At 46.3% G+C, this 19,037-nt stretch overlaps 1 protein-coding gene across 1 annotated transcript in view; it reads left to right on the top strand.

Annotated features, from left to right (window-relative positions):
- Window positions 1-19,037, top strand: part of ADAM19 (ADAM metallopeptidase domain 19) — an 89,799-nt gene that overhangs the window by 47,228 nt on the left and 23,534 nt on the right. The window contains exons 6-11 of the mRNA XM_055560638.1: window positions 3,943-4,126; window positions 4,930-4,995; window positions 10,477-10,548; window positions 15,568-15,734; window positions 17,679-17,763; window positions 18,432-18,571. Coding sequence (XP_055416613.1) covers window positions 3,943-4,126; window positions 4,930-4,995; window positions 10,477-10,548; window positions 15,568-15,734; window positions 17,679-17,763; window positions 18,432-18,571 — 714 coding nt within the window. The remainder of the gene's footprint in view (window positions 1-3,942; window positions 4,127-4,929; window positions 4,996-10,476; window positions 10,549-15,567; window positions 15,735-17,678; window positions 17,764-18,431; window positions 18,572-19,037) is intronic.

Raw genomic sequence — 19,037 nt, 5'->3', positions numbered from 1 at the left:
AAGCTCTGCCAGTGCTTACATTTCACAAATTAGATCAACAGAGATGTTTAGGAGGAGAAATGACTGGGGAGTGCTCAGGGAAGGACAGTTAGCAGGGCTTGGGGGAGGTGAGAGGGGAGGCCCTTGGGAACTAGGTTCTCACAGGTCCCCCCACTCTCAAAGCTGGCTTCCCTGTGGCGTGCTGGGGCCCCTGCCTGCCTCTTCTCCACCCTGGGGAGCAGGGGGATGGCAGCTGTGACACAGGCAAGTTATGGGGGACCGCAGGAAGGAGGGGCAGAGAGCAGCTGTAGAGTCCTATTGCTCAAGGACCCTCAGGGTCGCTCTGAGCTTGTGTTTCTCCAGTGGTAATCTGCCCACTCCCTGGAACAGGATTGCTTGGAGCTCTGTGAAAAGACGGGCCCCTCCAGAGACTGGGCTCCAGGTCGGAGCTGCTGAGTGTGACTGTGCAGGGGATTGCGTGGGGCTTGCTCACAGTGCAGATGCTCAGACTGCAGAATCTGCATTTCCTAGACTGGGCCTGGACACAGGCCTCCCCTGCTCCCCCTCCCCGCGTGCTGCACAGTAGGTTCTCACTAGATATCTGTTTTATATATTATATATAATTGTGTGTCAATCCCAGTCTCCCAATTTATCCCACCGTCCCCTTTCCCCTCGTGGTGTCCATATGTTTGTTGTCTATGTCTGTGTCTCTATTTCTGCTTTGCAAATAGGGTCATCTGTACCATTTTTTTTTTAGATTCCATGTATATGTGGTAATATACAATATTTGTTTTTCTCTTTCTGACTTATTTCACTCTGTGTGACAGTCTCTAGGAGATAGACATTTTTAATACATTCTGTAGAATATTCTAATGGATAGCTCTGGGAGCTTGTATCCTGTTATCTCTGACTCATAGGTTTGGAACTCACTGGTAGAGGCAGATAGCACAGAGGTTAAGGGCGTAGGGTCTAGACTCTGCCAGACCTTAAATTTTTGGCCACACAATACCCGTGAGAGTTTGTTAATTAATCTCTCTGAGGCTCTGTTTCCTTATCTATAAAATGGGAGCCATGATGTGCTTTATAGCATTAATGTGGGAATGAAATAAGAACAATTGTATGCAGAGCCCTTGGCATATAATTGTGTGCTAAGTCACTCCTTTGTCTCTGACTCTTTGTGACCCCATGGACAGTAGAGCCCTCCTGGCTCCTCTGTCCATGAAATTCTCCAGGCAAGAATACTGGAGTGGGTAGCCATTTCCTTCTCGAGGGTATCTTCCCAACCCGGTAATCGAATCTGCAACGCCTGCATTGGCAGGGGGACTCTTTACTCCAGACTCTTTACTCTGGGAAGCCTGGCACATAATTAACTCTCCCCAAAATGGTGTCTAAAAAGGAAAAGTAGACAATGCCTCTCCCAGCTGGTGTCTTACTTCAGACAAGCGAGTTGGGTGATGGCCAGTCACACCTCAGAGGAGAGTTGCTGATTTTGTCACTGACAGCCACTCTACAGGGCTGTTGTGACAGAGGCAGTGTGAGGTCATGGTTAAGATCCCAGGACATAGAACCAGGCTGCTTAGGTTCTTCTTGTCTGTGTGACTTTGGTCAGTTAATTAACCTCTTTGAGCCGCAGTTTTCTCATTTGTAAAATGAGGATAATATGTGTAAGAATCATAGAAGTGTGTATGAATAGTAAAATAGCACAGTGCATGGTCGATAGCACAGACTCAATGATTTATAGGCAGCACGATTGCTGTTCACTCTGCACCAGAATCCTGTGTGGGCTCTGTCCTATCTGGCCTAGAGGCTTGTTCAGGCGATGCCCTGTCAGCTACCCCGGGACTTTCCACCCACTGAGTTATTTCCATAGCCACAGCAGAATGCAGACAAAGCCATCACCTGGTTTGTGGTCAGGCCCTTTGCTTCCAATGTTTGCAGCCTTTGGGGGAAACTGAGGGGTCGGGAGGGGCCTTGGTCAGCCGAGATGAGCAGATAGCTTGGGAACAGGATGCCCACAGCAGCTCTGTCCTCTGCCCTCTCCCGTCTGGACTCAGGAGCGGATGTGACCCTTGGTCTTTGCTCCATCCCCACCCCAGCTGCTCAGGGAGTACCTTAGGTGTCCCACTGGGGGCTGGCTCGGGATTGCTGTGTCAGCCTGGGCGAGGCAGCCGGAAAGTCGTCAGGCTCCCTGGCACTGGAACGAGGTCAACCAGGGATGGATTCCAGGAAGGGCTGCTGCTGACTAGGACCTGGCACTGTCTCTCGAGAGCCTCGCAGGCTCTTCCCAAAGGGCAAAACCTGGGCGGATATCTGGAGGGGTCCAGGGTGGGGATGGAAGCTGAGACAGCCTAAAAGAGGTCCTGCCAGGTCCTTTACCTTCCGAAATTTCTGGGTGGATAGAGCCTGAGGTTTTGGAGCACACAAAATGCTATGGGACTCCTGGGATTCATGGCTGGGATCTTCCTTCCCCAGGGCCCTGGTCACACTCTTCATCTTATAGTGTCAAGGATGGTAGATACCTGCCACATGGGCCTCTGCTGTCCCTTCCATTGATATTGGTGATAGTGATTGATAATAAGTCATGGCACTCTTTCTCACCGAATCCAGATAAAGGGCCCAGAAGCCTCAATGATGCAGCATTCCATGCAGCTGTGTCCAATCCATCAGGGTTAAGGGTGGGGAAAGCTTTTTGCCTTCTCTGTTACATGCTGCTGCTAAGTTGCTTCAGTCGTGTCCAACTCTGTGCGACCCCATAGACAGCAGCCCACCAGGCTCTGCCGTCCTTGGGATTCTCCAGGCAAGAACACTGGGGTGGGTTGCCACTTCCTTCTCCAAGGCATAAAAGTGAAAAGTGAAAAGTGAAAGTGAATTTGCTCAGTCGTGTCCGACTCTTCGCGACCCCATGGACTGCAGCCCACCAGGCTCCTCCATCCATGGGATTTTCCAGGCAAGAGTACTGGAGTAGGGTGCCATTGCCTTCTCCACTGTTACATGCTCTTAGTTCAGACTCTAAGCTCCATGGGGGCAGGCATCTTATCTGTCCTGTTTACTACTCCATCCTTAGCAACTAGCACAATGCCTGACATAGCAGGAAGCATTTGTGGAATGAATGTCTGTCTGTCCCCCAGTGGAATGTGAGTTACTCAAGGACAAGGATTGTGTCTAGATTACATCTAACACAGAGTAAGGACTCAATGAGTGAAAGAATATAATGAACAAATGTACATCTTTATTCTGAGTCCAAGGTTAGCATATGTAACCCAGAGGAAAAAGTAGTCACATATGCTTGGTTGTGGCCACCACCTCACCACAGAGCTGCGTTGCTGATCCAGGGAAACTGGGGCTGGTAGCTGACGACTCTAGCTTTGGCTTCCAAAAAACAAAGATACTTGTCTTTCCATTTAATTGTCCCAGGAGTCCTATGAAGTTAGAAAATTAACATTGACATTTGCATCTGGGGAAACTGAGGCACAGAGTGATTGAAGAAGTTTGTTGAAGAGCATTTGGCAATTTAATATTGGAGCTAAGATTAGAACTTGGGTCTCCTCTCCCCTAGACCAGCACTCTTCCTGTTTTCAACATACCGTCTCTTTCTCAGCCTGTAAAGTTCTGACCTGTGATTTGCTGTATGCCATGTTTGGGATTGGGAGGCTTTTTGGAATTCTAGCCCTACCATCCTTTACAAGTCTTAACTGTCCCTGTTCTAGCCCTTTTAGAACCTTTGAGTTTCTCCATGATAGGCTTTCACACCCTGAAACTGTGCACCATATCTCATGTCCACGTACGTTTCTCTGGAGAGGAGGTCCCAGTTTGCATCAGATTCTCACCAGGGAGTGCATGACCCCATAATAAGATTAACAAGCAGTGATCAAAACCAGCTGTGCCATTTTGCATATGGGGAAAACAAGGGGCTTTTCCAGGACCATAGTATTTGACCAGAGATTCTAATTCTCTTTTTGACAGAGGACTGATTATAGTGAGCAGTAACCTCAGCTATATCATCGAGCCCCTTCCTGACAGCCAGAGCCACCACCGTATTTACAGATCTGAACATCTCAAGCTGCCTCTCGGGAACTGTGGATTCGAGCCCACTACCAGGGACTGGGTCCCCCAGTTTACAAACCAGACCAAGAAGCGACCTCGCAGGGTGAGTTTCTCGGTACAAGAGTCAGCCGGGAGATAATCCCTTCTGAGCACCCTTTCCGTGGATCCAGAAGTATTTCTAAATTGAGTGGAGATGGCTAAGAAGGAGGCAATAGCTTTTCCCTTTTGTTTATTTAAAAATAGTTTTTTGGCTGCGCCACATAGCATGTGGGATCTTAGTTCCCTGACCAGGGATTGAACCTGCGCCCCCTGCATTGGAAGCGTGGAGTCTTAACCACTGGACCACCAAGGAAGTCCCAGCATTTTCCTTTTAGTCTAAGTCATTTTTGAGTGTGAGAAACCCTTGTATTTGATAGAATAACTGCTTTGGGGGAAACATTACTTCATTTAAAATACTCTAAGGTGCTGATTTCAGAAACTTTAAAATGTGAGAAAAAAAATATATGCCTCCCTTTTTGAAATAGCCACTTAACCACATGCACAAAATGCTTGTATTTATTTATACCAAAAATAGAGGTACGTGGTTTAAATATTTTTGGGAATTTGATTGTCAGCATGTTCCCTCACAGTATGCTGGCCTCTGTTCTGTCTGCACTGGACAGCCAGCTCATTATTTTTGGAGACTAAAAGGCTGCACCCGGTGTCCCAGAGCAGACTCCAGTGATAACCAAGATGGTGGGCAGGGGGTGTAGTGAGGGTGATGGTGAGACGATCATAGCTGAGTTGTCTCTGCAACCTGGTAATGAGGTTCACTGCTTATTAACTCCACCGCTTCTGAGCAGTGTTTTAAAATGAGGCCAGGTCCACCATTTCCATAGCTCTGATGTGCTTATGTCTCTTCCTTAGATGAAAAGGGAAGATTTACACTCCATGAAGTATGTGGAGCTTTACCTTGTGGCTGATTATGCAGAGGTAAGGAGGGGGGTGGGGTTTAGCATAAAAATCACTTTCTTAATCACTTCCATTCCAGCCTTCAAACTGCTTTGGGGAAATGCTGAAGTGCCAAAATGCTGAATGGGGGAAATGATGAAAAAAATGCATCTTTTTTCAGTTTGCCATGTAATTTTGACCTTAAATCTGACCAAAGGCTCTTTTTGCTATTTTAAACATAGTTGGGGAAAAAAATCAAGGAGAAGTCTGTTCAAGCTCAATACATTAATTAACACTCCTAGACCAGATCTGGGAGATCCTTAGGTTTTTGTGCTTACTCTTTGGGAGTCCATGAATTCTCTATAGAAATTAAAAAGAATTTTTTTTTTGCAAAGATAAGGAGTATATTTATCTGATTGAATACAATTTCCTGCCAATGTGTGGTCCATTTTTATAATCATGTTGGTGCCAAATGAGTACCTAAGCTGGAGTTCCCTAAATGTGGTCCCTAGCCCAGCAGTGTGAGCAGCACCCAGGGACTTGTGACCATACAGATTTGGGGGCTGCACCCAGATGTTCTCAATCCCTGGATGTGGGGTTGGGGTCTGACAATCCGTGTTTTAACAAGCCTCTGTGTGATCCTGGTGCACAGGCAAGTTTGAAGATTACTGACCTGGAGTAGCTAGCTGTTTGGCCTTTAATTCCATGTTCTTCAAGTTAGGTTCTCATGTGCCTTGGCTTCTAAAATTTAATAAACATTCATTTCCCTCACTCTTTCATTTCTTTTAGTCATTGATTTCTTGATTCTCTGTTATGTGTCAAGAACAGTGCTTAGATCCTGGAGACACAGATCTGCCCCCCACGTGGCAGAATTTACAGAAGCAGCACAAAAACTCTAGTTCCAAGTGTGATGACTGCTCATTGGAGAGGATTAGAGCACAGATAATGAGGGACCCAGCGTGGTCTTGGGAACTGGGGGAAACCTTCCTGAGGCGGTGGTGTTGAAGCTGACTCCTAAAGAGCGTGGTCAGACCCCAGGTTCGCCTAAGTTAGCCGTATTTTCCCTCATTCTCACTCTGTGTAGTAGCTCAACCACATAACTGACATATCTTTCAGGCACGGAAGGTGAGGTGAACTGATCGCTCCCTAGTTCTAACGTTGCACCTCACCTGGGGCTCCCTTTGACAGCGTTCATCAAACTCCTGTCTGTCACACTCCATCCAGATTGAATCCGTTTACCTCAGACTGGGACTCAAACCCAGACAAAATCCAGTTTGGGACTTAAACCCACATGGCTGGGACTCGAACCCAGCCAAAGCCCTGCTTGGGACTCAAACCCAGCCAAAACCCACAGTACCTGGTTTCAGGACCCAGTAAAGCTCAGGTTCTTGATGTCTCATCACAGAAAGAATTCAGTGAGAGACAAAGTGATAAATAAGAAGTGGTTTTATTCAGATGCAGAGAGAAGCACACTCTATAGACAGAGTGTGGGCCATCACAGAGGGCGAACGCTGCCCTGAAAGTTGGTGTGGTTAGTTTTTATAGGCTGGGTAATTTCATATGCTAATGAGTAGGAGGATTATTCCAACTATTTTGGGGAGCAGGTGGAGATTTCCAGGATTTGGGCCACCGCCCACCCCTTGGTCTTTTACCGGTGGAACTGTCACGTCACCTCTGGGTATGTCATTTCACTTGTTGATTAAGGTCTAGTCTTGTCTGCCATTTTGGTCCCATTTGATTCTAATCGGTTTGTGTTGTGTCCTTGGGCTATGTCATTCTTTCAGAAGTTATGCCCTGCCGCTTTACCTCCTGTTACAAGATGGGATCCTGACCAGTTCCCCAGAGGCTTATTCTCAGGTGGTTAGTCCAACAGCACAGGTCCTGGAGGCTGTATGGGGTTGGGGAGAACATTTGGCTTCAAGCTGGGGGAGCTGCCTTCCAGTGTTGGAGGCAGCAGGAGGTGGCCCTTGAGTGTCTGCTAGTTTACTGGGCAGAGAAGGAGGTGCTAGGCCCTCCAGGCTGAGGGAACATCTTGTTCTGCTTTGAGAGGAGTTTTGCTTTTTAATTGATGTTGGTATTGGTTGTTCCAGCAGCCCTTTTGTTTTCATTTCCAAAGACTGATGTGTGTGCAGGTTGGGGGAATGATGTGGGGAGCAAAAGCCAAAGGTGATTTGAAAGCCGCAGCTATGCAGTCTGGGAGGGGCTAACAGCCCTGCCCCTGACTCACAGACCTGCCCTAGTGGGAGGGTTGCTGGTTTAAAGCTGAGCTCCTCTAGGGTTGATTTAAATCAGTAGCTTTTGATTATTTTTGTTTTCCCGGTGGGACTTCCTTTTCCAATGTCTAATATAAAAGTCCACAGACTTCTCCAAGCTGAAGCAGGGGTGAGGACCCTCTTACACCTAAGGTCATCTAATATGGTGGTCTTGAACCATTTCCCCCCCCCCCCCCTATTTTTTGGCCATGCTGTGTGGCATGCGGGATCTTAGTTCCCCAGTCAGAAATCAAACTTGTGCCCCCTGCAGTGGAAACTCAGCATCTTAGCCACTGGACCAGGGATATCCTTTCTTTTTTGAGCCACAGAATCTTTGTTCAGATGACAGCTCCTGGGACCCCGATAGTTAAGCGTGTAGAAACATAGCTGCTCTAAAGCAAAGGTGTGGTGAGGCTGCCCTTTGGCCCTGCAGTCTCCCCAGAGGACTCTTGGTGCCAGGTTTTAAGATTTCAGTGGGTGTGAGTCTAGAAGCTGGATAAGTGAGGGCCGGTTAGGGATTGGGGTCTTTAGTCTCCTGACCTCCAGAGTCACAGCAAAATCCCTAGAGGAAAAGTGTCGGCCCCAGATGCCTTCAGGACTGTGGTGCCCTGGAGAACTGTCTCCTGTTCTAGAAGACAGTGCCTCCACCAGGAGCCTCGCAGGTGTTGCCACAGGCCATGATTCTTGCCACTCTGTGGATGGTGGATAGGCTCTGTGCTAACTTCCCAGGTCCCGGCTTTGGCTGATTTACGACAAGGGTGGGTGGAGGATATGAGAGCCCAGGCTGGGCCCACAGGCTCACAAATCCCTGCCCCCGTCACCTCCTCTTCCCCCACTCCCTCTCCAAGTGGCCTCATATCCTCCACAGGCAGCAATGTATTCCTGACAATGAATTAATCTGAAAGGACGGAAAGATAGGGACGGGGCGGGCTACCTTATCTGTGATTTATAACCTGGTGCTGAGACAGGCCAGGCTTCTCCTGGGCTCTGAACTCGGCATCGGGAGTAGAGACAAGGATGGCATTACCGCCTGGAGAGAGGGTTTTTAGCAGAAAAAATGATCAAGTAGCTCCCTGGGCCTAGTTTGGAGCACTTGGAATGGTTTGTCTTTTGCTTCTTTGTTTATTTGTTTTTAGAAAGGTAGAGCAGGTACTTTTTTGTTTTAAAGCTTTTTATTTTATTTTTGACTATGCAGTACAGCATGTCGGATCTTAGTTCCCCGACCAGGTATCGAACTTGTTCCCCCTGCTTTGGAAGCCCAGAGTTTTAACCACTGAACTGCCAGGGAAGTTCCCTGGGGTGGTTTTCAGCTTATTCATTCCTCAGGTAAAGCGGGAAACCTAGGCAGGGGAAGAGCAAGATGGGATGTTGTAGGAGGAGACAAGGTAGCTGTGAGAACAGGTGTGCAAGGACTTTCAAGACACAGACAGGATGTGGGCCAGCTAAAGACCAGCTGATGCACTGTGTGGTATTGTCTGTGTCCACCCAGAAAGTGTAAAGGAGAGGCACTGTTTTCTTTACATCAGAGGTCTGTGACTTATAGCCCATGGCCAGATCCAGCCCACTCCAGGGTTTTATAAGTTTTTTAAAGTTTTCCTGAAACACATCCATGCATGTATTGTCCATGATTACTTTTGAGCTGGAATGGCCGATTTGAGTACTTCTGGTAGAGACAGTATGACTGCAAAGCCTACAATATTAACAACCTGACCATTAAAAAAAAAAAAAAGTTGACTGACTCCTGCCTGAAGCTCTTCAGGACAGCATGATACTTTCCTTAAACTGTGGTGATATTATCAGGTAGCTGTTTGAAGATAGGATTAATATATTTGAAAGACAATGAAGTCTGCCTCTGATGTTCTAATGAGTATTCACTAAATGCTGCAGCACTTGCTATGCAGTGAGGCCAGTTTAGAAATGCAGTGACTCTGTAAAGAGAAGTTGCAGGATTGACACCTTGAAAAGGTCTGAGTCCCAGAGTCTTACATGGAATTTAACTGTGTAAAAAGCAGCCATGAAAATGAGTTGGTTGCCGTTCTGATGGAGGCCCAGGAGGGTCCCAAAGCAGTGGGAGGAAAGGAAACGGGTTTCTCCCTGTATCATGGCTGAGACACACCCCTATCCAGACAAATACCCAAGGCTGTCTGTTCTTTTTGTTCTTGAATATTCTTGTGGGATTTTGTGGAGGAAGGATGTGAAGGTTTGAAGTAACATATATTCATGTATATCCAGAGTAATTCAGATGGTAACACAGTAATTCTGTGTTACCACGGCAGTGTGTGGGACGTATCTATTCTTTTCAAATTTAGGCTGCAGTTGTGGCAAATCTTATCTTTATGCCATGAAGCATTCCTTCATCATTGCAGCTGAACATGATATATCCTTTTGAAGCAGGCATGATGAATGTGAGGCTACCTGTGGAAATGTGCTCCTCCTGGTACCCGTGGCAGACATTTCTGATCCAGCACAGCACTCTTTCCTGCTGAGCCCCTTGAAGCCTCAGAATCCTTCTCGCTGTGGAAGGCACTTCCAGTTGATCTGAGTGATACACCAGATGAAGCCTGTTTGCCAGGATCTTATGATCCTCATTGCTAGCAGTCATTTTGTGTCATTCACGTGGCCTCTTGTTGCAGTTATTTCTGTGCAGGTTTTTTCAGCCCATTTCAATGTCATACTCCTTAAATACAAAATCTGCCTTCGTTGTTATTTCTGATCCCCTCTGTGTTCTAACTGAAGCTCCTTTAAGGTTAGGGCCAGGACCTCACGCTTTGTGTCCTGCCCAGCACCACGTGCAGTGCCTTGCACACTGTGGGTGTTCAGCAACAGTTTGACCATGCTGACCGATTACCTGCCTGGAGACTTTGGGTGATCCCTGTGATGGGGGCTCCGTGTTGGGGTGATGACTGTGGCAAGGACTGGATTGGTCCCTCTTCTGAGCCCCAGTGGAAGTTTGCAGAAGGCCTTATAATTAGGGGGACAGGAGAACAGGGTCGACCTCACAGGCTGGAGGAAGACAGTTCAGTTCACTACACAGCTACTGCATGCCTACTGTATGCCTGACACTGAACTGTTAGCTGGAGATACCAGGATGGATGTGACTCAGGTTCTGCCTTCACCGAGCTGACACTGTGTGTCAGGGAGATATTCCTAAGGAAATGACTGCTCGCAGAAGATGGGAGAAAGTGAAGGAATTCACAGACAAGTAATGGGACGCACGAGGGGTCCTGGGAAGGATTCTGGGTTCTCATCTACTTCTGCTTGCCCCATTTAGTTTCAGAAGAACGGACTGGACCAAGATGCCACCAAACACAAGCTTATGGAGATCGCCAATTACGTTGATAAGGTGAGACCAGGTGTGTACTTGTGGGAGAGGTGCCAGCACCTTAGTGGAGCTGCCCAGCAGGAGCTGACCTGCCTCTTCCTGGAGCAGCTGCCCTGTCAGCTTCCAGGAGGCAGTAGCGATGCTGCAGGGCCTCGGTGCTCACAAGTCATCAGCTGCATGGACCTAGCCAAGTAACTTGTCTTGTTTGGGTTGTGGTTTTGTTTTTTAATTTACAAAATAGGGTTGATTTAAACCAATAGCTTTCAATTATTTGTGTTTTTCCAGTGGACTGCTTTTTCCAATGTCTAATATAAAAGTCCGAGGAAAAAGCTGAAGATAGGGCTGAGGACCCAGAGCACTGTCCTCTGACACCCTCACCCTCACCCCTGCCTTAAAATTGAGGAGTGGATTGCTTGGGGTCAATCTGTGTCATCTCCGCCTATTAAACGTTTCTAAAATTATTTGGTTTTGTCTCTTAGAAAGGCTGAGCAGAGGGTTAACTTTCCTAGGTCAGGCTCTTTTAAAACATGCTCTTAGGAAATACCCAAATTCTTTAATTTGACCAGAATAGGCTGGTCTGGGACTTGGAAATACTTTGTTTATATGAAAGAATGCAAAACGAAGTAGAAGAGGTAACCTAGAATGACAGTGACCTCTTGATAGGCAAGTAGTAAATAGTTTTTAAAAGTAGATTTTAATCATCGGGTATTGCAGGTCTCTGTGAGAATCTGATCACATTTATTATACAGTCTCAGGGCACTCAGAAAATCTCTGAAGCTTAACTCTTCGTCTGCTAGGGATTCATAGATCCCAAGTCTGAAGGGGGAATCATTTTTTTTTAATATTGGAGGATAAGGAAGAGAACTTCAATATTTTTAGGGATTTACAAGCAAATTTGGTAGTGTTCTGGAGTCATTGGATGGGAGGGTCTGTGCCCTCTATTTTTGCTTCAGATGACTCTGGAAGTGCTGGTCATTGACAGGTGAAAGTTAAACACAAACACTGGCATTTCCTGGAAGGGAGGACTCCAGGGACCCACTCCAGTCCTCTCTCTAGCCTTCAACTCCTCAACAATATCGAAATGATCCCACAACCCGAACACTCAGCATCTGGGAAAATAAGAAAAGCTGTTTCCCGGGGTAGACCCTGTTATCACCCACGTGATGTCTATTGTTCTGGAGATACTGCAGGTGGGAGACTTGGCTGGGTTTCCTTTGTGGACTCTGCAGCTGGTCTGGGTGTTAGAACTGGGGGTGCTAGTGAAAAGTGGAAGGAGAAGAGAGGCGCTAGCCAGCCCCATCGTTGTTGGAAGTCCCCAACCTTGCCTGCTGGTTTGTTTTGTGGAGCAGCCTTGGTTCTCTCATCTGCAGCTGAGGTTCGTCACCCCTGGCTGGGGTGAGGGCAGGCAAGCCCATTTCTCTCAGGCTTGCTGACCCAGCTCCTTGAACTGAACTGTTATGGAACTAAAACTGGAATGCACTGCACTCATTTGCCGAATCATGGACCCAGTCTAGAATGTTTTTCCTTCCCTATGAAAAAGCCAAGTCAAGTCCTTGAAAAGCTCCCTAGTAAAGCAAGTTTGAATTGGAATCCAAACCCTTCATTTTCTGGAATGATTGACCTGGCACAAAACAGGAAAATCACAATTTCCATTGAAATCAACTGATATTTTGCTGAATCTGGAGACCATTTACACACAATTTCCTGGGGGCAAGTTGATTCTCTGGATGGGTAGACTCTGAGGTCTAATAATCCAAGTCTTCATCCCAACTCTGCCAGCTTCCTGCTGAGAATTCAGCAAGTTACTGAACTTCTCTAAGCCTCAGTCTTTAATATGTAGAAAGTGCTTGATAAACATTGGTGCTACGATTGTTATTTTTACCAGGGGCTGTACCTGCCACTTTTGGATTGAGATGACATCTCCTGCTTACATGACCTAGGTTTAGCTGTGATGACTTCTTTTTTTAGGCCAAAGCATGAGGCGTGCAGCATCTTAGTTCGCTGACCAGGGATCGAACCCGTGCCCCCTTGCATTAACCACTGAGCCACCAGGAAAGTCCCCATGATGACTTTTTTTTTAAGTTGCTGCCTCAGTATTCTCTAGGGCTTGGCCAGTCAGGGAATTTCTGGTATCTACGCCTTCCAGTACTTAGCTTTAAAGAAAACCTTCTTCCTGCTACGTGTGTGTGAGATGAAAGATAGCGTGTAATAAAGGTTAGATGTAGCTCTAGCCTTAAGGAGCCCAAGAATCAGGTCTCATTTATAGAATTTCAGGATCTCTGGATTGCGCAAAATCATGAGGGTTATCTGGGACGTTTACAGCCTCATGCTTACAACCTGTTTGTGGTATCCTTTACAAAACCTGAGAACTTCCAGTGATGGGGAAGGAAATTTCAAGAGTAAGCACATCTCTGTGTATATATTATCATTTATACCCATTTACTTCCAAAATGAGTGGGAGACATCTTTCAGTAAAGTCATATACAATTTGGTATATCCACGGCATGGAATACTGGTCAGCAAGAAAAAAGAAGTGGCAGAATGATATAGACAGCAAGATGGACGAGACTCAGAACATGCTAAATGAAAGAAGACACACAGGACCACGTATTATATAATTCCATTTGTAGACTATATCCAGAAAAGGTAAATCTGTGGAGATAGAAAGTAGATTAGTGATTACCCTGGTCTAGGGGTGAAAATGGGCAATGATAGCAATGGACATAAGGTTTCTTGTTGGTATGATGAAAATACTCTAAAATTAAGAATACACAGCAGAACTGTACAAAAAAGATCTTCACGACCCAGATAATCACGATGGTGTGGTCACTGACCTAGAGCCAGACATCCTGGAATGTGAAGTCAAATGGGCCTTAGAAAGCATCACTATGAACAAAGCTAGTGGAGGTGATGGAATTCCAGCTGAGCTATTCCAAATCCTGAAAGATGATGCTGTGAAAGTGCTGCACTCAATATGCCAGCACATTTGGAAAACTCAGCAGTGGCCACTGGACTGGAAAAGGTCAGTTTTCATTCCAATCCCAAAGAAAGGCAATGCCAAAGAATGCTCAAACTACCACACAATTGCACTCATCTCACACGCTAGTAAAGTAATGCTCAAAATTCTCCAAGCCAGGCTTCAGCAATATGTGAACCATGAACTTCCTGATGTTCAAGCTGGTTTTAGAAAAGGCAGAGGAACCAGAGATCAAATTGCCAACATCCGCTGGATCATGGAAAAAGCAAGAGAGTTCCAGAAAAACATCTATTTCTGCTTTATTGACTATGCCAAAGCCTTTGACTGTGTGGATCACAATAAACTGTGGAAAATTCTGAAAGAGATGGGAATACCAGACCACCTGATCTGCCTCTTGAGAAATTTGTATGCAGGTCAGGAAGCAACAGTTAGAACTGGACATGGAACAACAGACTGGTTCCAAATAGGAAAAGGAGTTCGTCAAGGCTGTATATTGTCACCCTGTTTATTTAACTTATATGCAGAGTACATCATGAGAAATGCTGGACTGGAAGAAACACAAACTGGGATCAAGATTGCCGGGAGAAATATCAATAATATCAAAAATATCAAAAATATCAATCAATAAAAAAATCTCAGATATGCAGATGACACCACCCTTATGGCAGAAAGTGAAGAGGAACTAAAAAGCCTCTTGATGAAAGTGAAAGAGGAGAGTGAAAAAGTTGGCTTAAAGCTCAACATTCATAAAACGAAGATCATGGCATCCGGTCCCATCACTTCATGGGAAATAGATGGGGAAACAGTGGAAACAGTGTCAGACTTTATTTTTCTGGGCTCCAAAATCACTGCAGATGGTGACTGCAGCCATGAAATTAAAAGACGCTTACTCCTTGGAAGGAAAGTTATGACCAACCTAGATAGCATATTCAAAAGCAGAGACATTACTTTGCCAACAAAGGTTCGTCTAGTCAAGGCTATGGTTTTTCCTGTGGTCATGTATGGATGTGAGAGTTGGACTGTGAAGAAGGCTGAGCACCAAAGAATTGATGCTTTTGAACTGTGGTGTTGGAGAAGACTCTTGAGAGTCCCTTGGGCTGCAAGGAGATCCAACCAGTCCATTTTGAAGGAGATCAGCCCTGGGATTTCTTTGGAGGGAATGATGTTAAAGCTGAAACTCCAGTACTTTGGCCACCTCATGCGAAGAGTTGACTCATTGGAAAAGACTCTGATGCTGGGAGGGATTGGGAGCAGGAGGAGAAGGGGACGACAGAGGATGAGATGGCTGGATGGCATCACTGACTCGATGGACGTGAGTCTCAGTGAACTCCGGGAGTTGGTGATGGACAGGGAGGCCTGGCGTGCTGCGATTCATTGGGTCGCAAAGAGTTGGACATGACTGAGCGACTGATCGGATCTGATCTGATCACTTCACAACTTGGTAAATTTACTAAAAAATATTACCCTTAAAATGGGTGGATTCTATGATGTATAAATTATGCCTTAATAAAGTTGTTTTAAATATTCATATACAAGAAAACTTTTTAGACATATATAAAAATAAGGCCCATGAAAGGAATTGGGTGGGGTGATTGTACCGGACACATGAGTCAAGGGTACTTGTTACAGATGACAGTGAGGCTTAGCTCTTGACCAGCTTAGAAAGTTTCTTCCTATTTTAAAATGAAATGTATCTTCCTGTCTGTTCTGCCTATTAACTGAGCCCCACTGTAGGCTCATGTGTAATAGCACTGGTCCTTTCTCCACTAAGAGCCCTGTGCATGTCTGAAAGCAACTCTGTGCCCTGTCTCAGTCTTCGTTTCTCTCAGCTAAGTCACCCCAGCTCTGCTACCAGAGGTCGAGCCTCTCTCAGGATGTTGTGCCTCTCACAGGCTGTCCCTCTTCTGAGAAATCTGAAGAGCAACACCTGTTCCCTCCTCCCCTGGAGGCAGGTAGAGAAGAGAAATCTGGAATCTGAGCTCCGCGCACTTGGGCTGGGAAGGGGTTCATACTCGCGGTGGTGCCGACAGATGACACTGTGACTTTTCTGTGTGTGTTTTCAGTTTTACCGATCCTTGAATATCCGGATTGCCCTCGTGGGCTTGGAAGTGTGGACTCATGGGAACATGTGTGAAGTTTCAGAGAATCCGTACTCTACCCTCTGGTCATTTCTAAGCTGGAGGCGCAAGCTGCTCACCCGGAAGAACCATGACAATGCACAGTTAATCACGTAAATAGCCTTTTCCATGTGTGTTGCCTTGCCCTTGGCTGCAAAGCCCCTGCTCCCAGCGCGTGTGCCGTCTGTCCTTTCTCCCCAGTGTTGACAGTTGGCTGGACTAAGCTATCCTGACTCTCTGTTCCAGTACCCAAATATTCCTCAGGCATGTGCTCTGTGCCCAGTATATTCAGGAAAATACTAAAAAGCCCGAGTCATAACAATTCCAAGAAGTGTTTACAACCCAAATTAGAAAATTAGTGCCTTAGACATATTTCACTGAGTCTCTGAATCAACTGGGTGTGTATTTGGGAAGTGACTGACTGTTCGTCATGGCCGCTTTGAAACAGACTTTCTAAGGGGCTCACCCTGATCTTCATGGTGCTTTGTTTTAGTGCAGGAGTTGATCTCCCCATGCAGGCGCAGGAGAGGGGCCTCCTCAGCTTGTCCTTCATGTCATTCCCAGGGTCTCAGGGCCAACTGCGAGGTAGTCAAGTGGCAGATGATGCAGGAATAGTGTGTTTGAGGGGAGGGAGACATGGGGTATGAGAGTGGTTGTGTTGGAGTTTGTTCAATCCTAGAAAGAAAAGAACAGAAACTGATGGGGGTCATGGTGGCCCGTGACAGTCCCCCATGATGACAATCTGGTATTTATTAGTGCTGACTTCCAAAGGTATTCTGAGGAAGTTACAACAAAAAGCACATACATAATAAAGCCATTTTTTCCTGTTCCCTAAATATCTCTGAAACAACAATCATTTAAACCTTTGTTTACACTTTAAAAGAGACCGAGGAAATAGCTCTACTAAAAACCTGAGATCTTGCTTCTTGATGGCACACTTACCTAGGAAGAGTCTTTGACTACCAAAGCTTTGGCCTGATCTTTGAAAGTCTGGTGTCCTGCTTTGGGCAAGACCTAGAATCCAGTTTCCAGTATAACTTCCTCAGTGCCATGTCTGAGTTTATCAGACAATCAATAGGACTTCCTAGAGATTTGCATGTATTTTTTTTTTTTTTTGCAGATTATTTCTCTAAAGATAAATCTGCATTGAATTCAGCGAACATGTGTTAAGCACCCGCTGTGTATCTGATTCTAAGCTAAGTTCTCATGATCCCAAAATAAATAAGATAGTCTTGGCTCTCTGAGATGTCATGGACTATATAAGAAGGCAAACACAGAGATATGAAAGCATGATGTAATGAATTTCCATGTAGATCCTTTAAATAAATTTCATGGTTTGTGGCATGCACGAAAACACCGATATTTTATTCATTTCTTTGCCCCTGTGCTAGATGCAGACAGCTGAGAAAAGAGTGTATTAAACTAGGGGAATGTAGCTGGCTGTTGGCAGATTAGGGTCACAATCGCAAAACAAAGGCAGAAACAGCTCATTCTTGCACCCAGCTGCACTCTATCCCGATGGGACACATCTGTTTCCTTGGCCCCAGAGTGATTCAGGAATGAAACATCAGCTCCCACAGCTGCTGCCCTGACCGCTCCCCCCACCCCTCCCCCACCATACACATACCACAGAGCCAGGGATATGGTGGGGGACCTTGACAGCTGGCGGAAGTGGGCATGATTCACTTCAGCAGTAGAACCTGTGCCACCCTTCCCTCATCCCCACCCTCTGACCTTTTCCTCTGTAGCAGGAATGGGATGCAGCTTTGCAAGCCCTGCCCATTTCCTTCCAGGGGATGGGATTATGGCCGTACTGTGGGAAGAAGTGACCTTTTGCTTTCTTTTTCTGTTTGTCTAGAGCGGTGGGAGAATAGGTGAGAAGAATTGAGAGGTGTGGTGACCTGGGAATTGTTGTGTTGGCTTAGAGTAGCAGGACCTCTTCCCTTGGGAATGATCTGGGACTGTCAGCAGGGCCAAGGAAGGCCATGATGGCTTCTGGGCACATGGGAGCAACCCCCTCAGCCCCTACCCTAGTCACCTCTCCTTCCTTCCCGCAGGGGCATGTCCTTTCATGGCACCACCATTGGCCTGGCTCCCCTCATGGCCATGTGCTCCGTGTACCAGTCTGGAGGAGTCAACATGGTGAGTCTCAAGCCATTATTAATGCTGCAGAAAGTGGAAAATTGCCTTACAAAATAGGAGGCCATCTTCTAAAAATATTGTGTATGAAGTATTATAGGAAAAAAGGTTGGACATAAAGAAGGGAAGTTTTTTTTAAATTAAGGTATTAAGTTCTAAGAGGTGGAGGTACTAAGGGATGAATTTTCATTTACTGTCATTTATCCCCAGTTCTCAAACTCAGGAGAACCCTGAAGCAATTACATGAATCATACATCACTACATCTCTTATATGGTCCAGACCAGGGCTGACAAATTATAAGATACAGAGATAAAAATGATTTTATTTCAAGCCTCGGGTTCTGTGTATCTTTATGGAGCAAGAGCCTGTCTCAAAGTCACAGTTAGGAAATTATTGCCTTCTTTTGAAGTTCTCTCTGAGTTTGTGAGAATGTTTGTGCTATTCATTTCTGGCCTGTAAAGTAGACAGCAAGGAGGCCGCTGGGCATTTATCTGCCAACCTCTCTGTCGACCTGTGCTTACTGACAGATGCTGCAGGGTACTTAAGATCATAGACTTTAGTCCCTGAGCCTGTATGCCCAGCAGTTGTGTTATCAGTGGAGAGCTTGGCTAAGGAAAAGGCAGGGCTGCAGAGGGGAGCTGTCTTTGACCTGAACTCTCTCCCTGAGCAGGACCACTCTGAGAATGCCATCGGCGTGGCCGCCACCATGGCCCACGAGATGGGTCACAACTTCGGCATGAGCCACGATTCCGCGGATTGTTGCTCAGCCAGCGCGGCTGACGGTGGGTGCATCATGGCTGCTGCCACCGGGTGAGTCAAGCGGGAAGCTGAGGATGGGGAAGAGGGCAGAGCTCGAGAAGCCAGTGCAGACCAAGTGTTGCTCCTGGCCCAGGGAGCCTCTGTTATACTTCTTACATGGGCCTTGAAGAGAGAAGGGGAAGAAGACCAAGAAAACAAATGTTGGAAGCAGCACAGGTTTCTAGCAGAAACTTTGGTGTGGTAGAACCTGTTGTTATTGTTTAGTCCAACTCTTTGTAACCCTATGGACTGTAGCCCACCAGTCTTCTCTGTCCATGGCATTTCCCAGACAAGAATTCTGGAGTGGGTTGCCATTTCCTTCTCCAAGGGGGTCTTCCCAACCTTGGGATGGAACCTGCATCTCCTGCATTGGCAGGCAGATTCTTTACCACTAAGCCACCAGGGAAGCTGATGAAACTTGAGATTCACTTAATTTCTGCCTCGGTGGTCTTCAGCTATAAAATTGGTCTGACCATAT

Source organism: Bubalus kerabau, chromosome 1, assembly GCF_029407905.1.
Source record: "Bubalus kerabau isolate K-KA32 ecotype Philippines breed swamp buffalo chromosome 1, PCC_UOA_SB_1v2, whole genome shotgun sequence".
In the NCBI taxonomy this organism is placed as follows: domain Eukaryota; kingdom Metazoa; phylum Chordata; class Mammalia; order Artiodactyla; family Bovidae; genus Bubalus; species Bubalus kerabau.
This window is presented reverse-complemented; position numbering and strand designations above follow the sequence as displayed.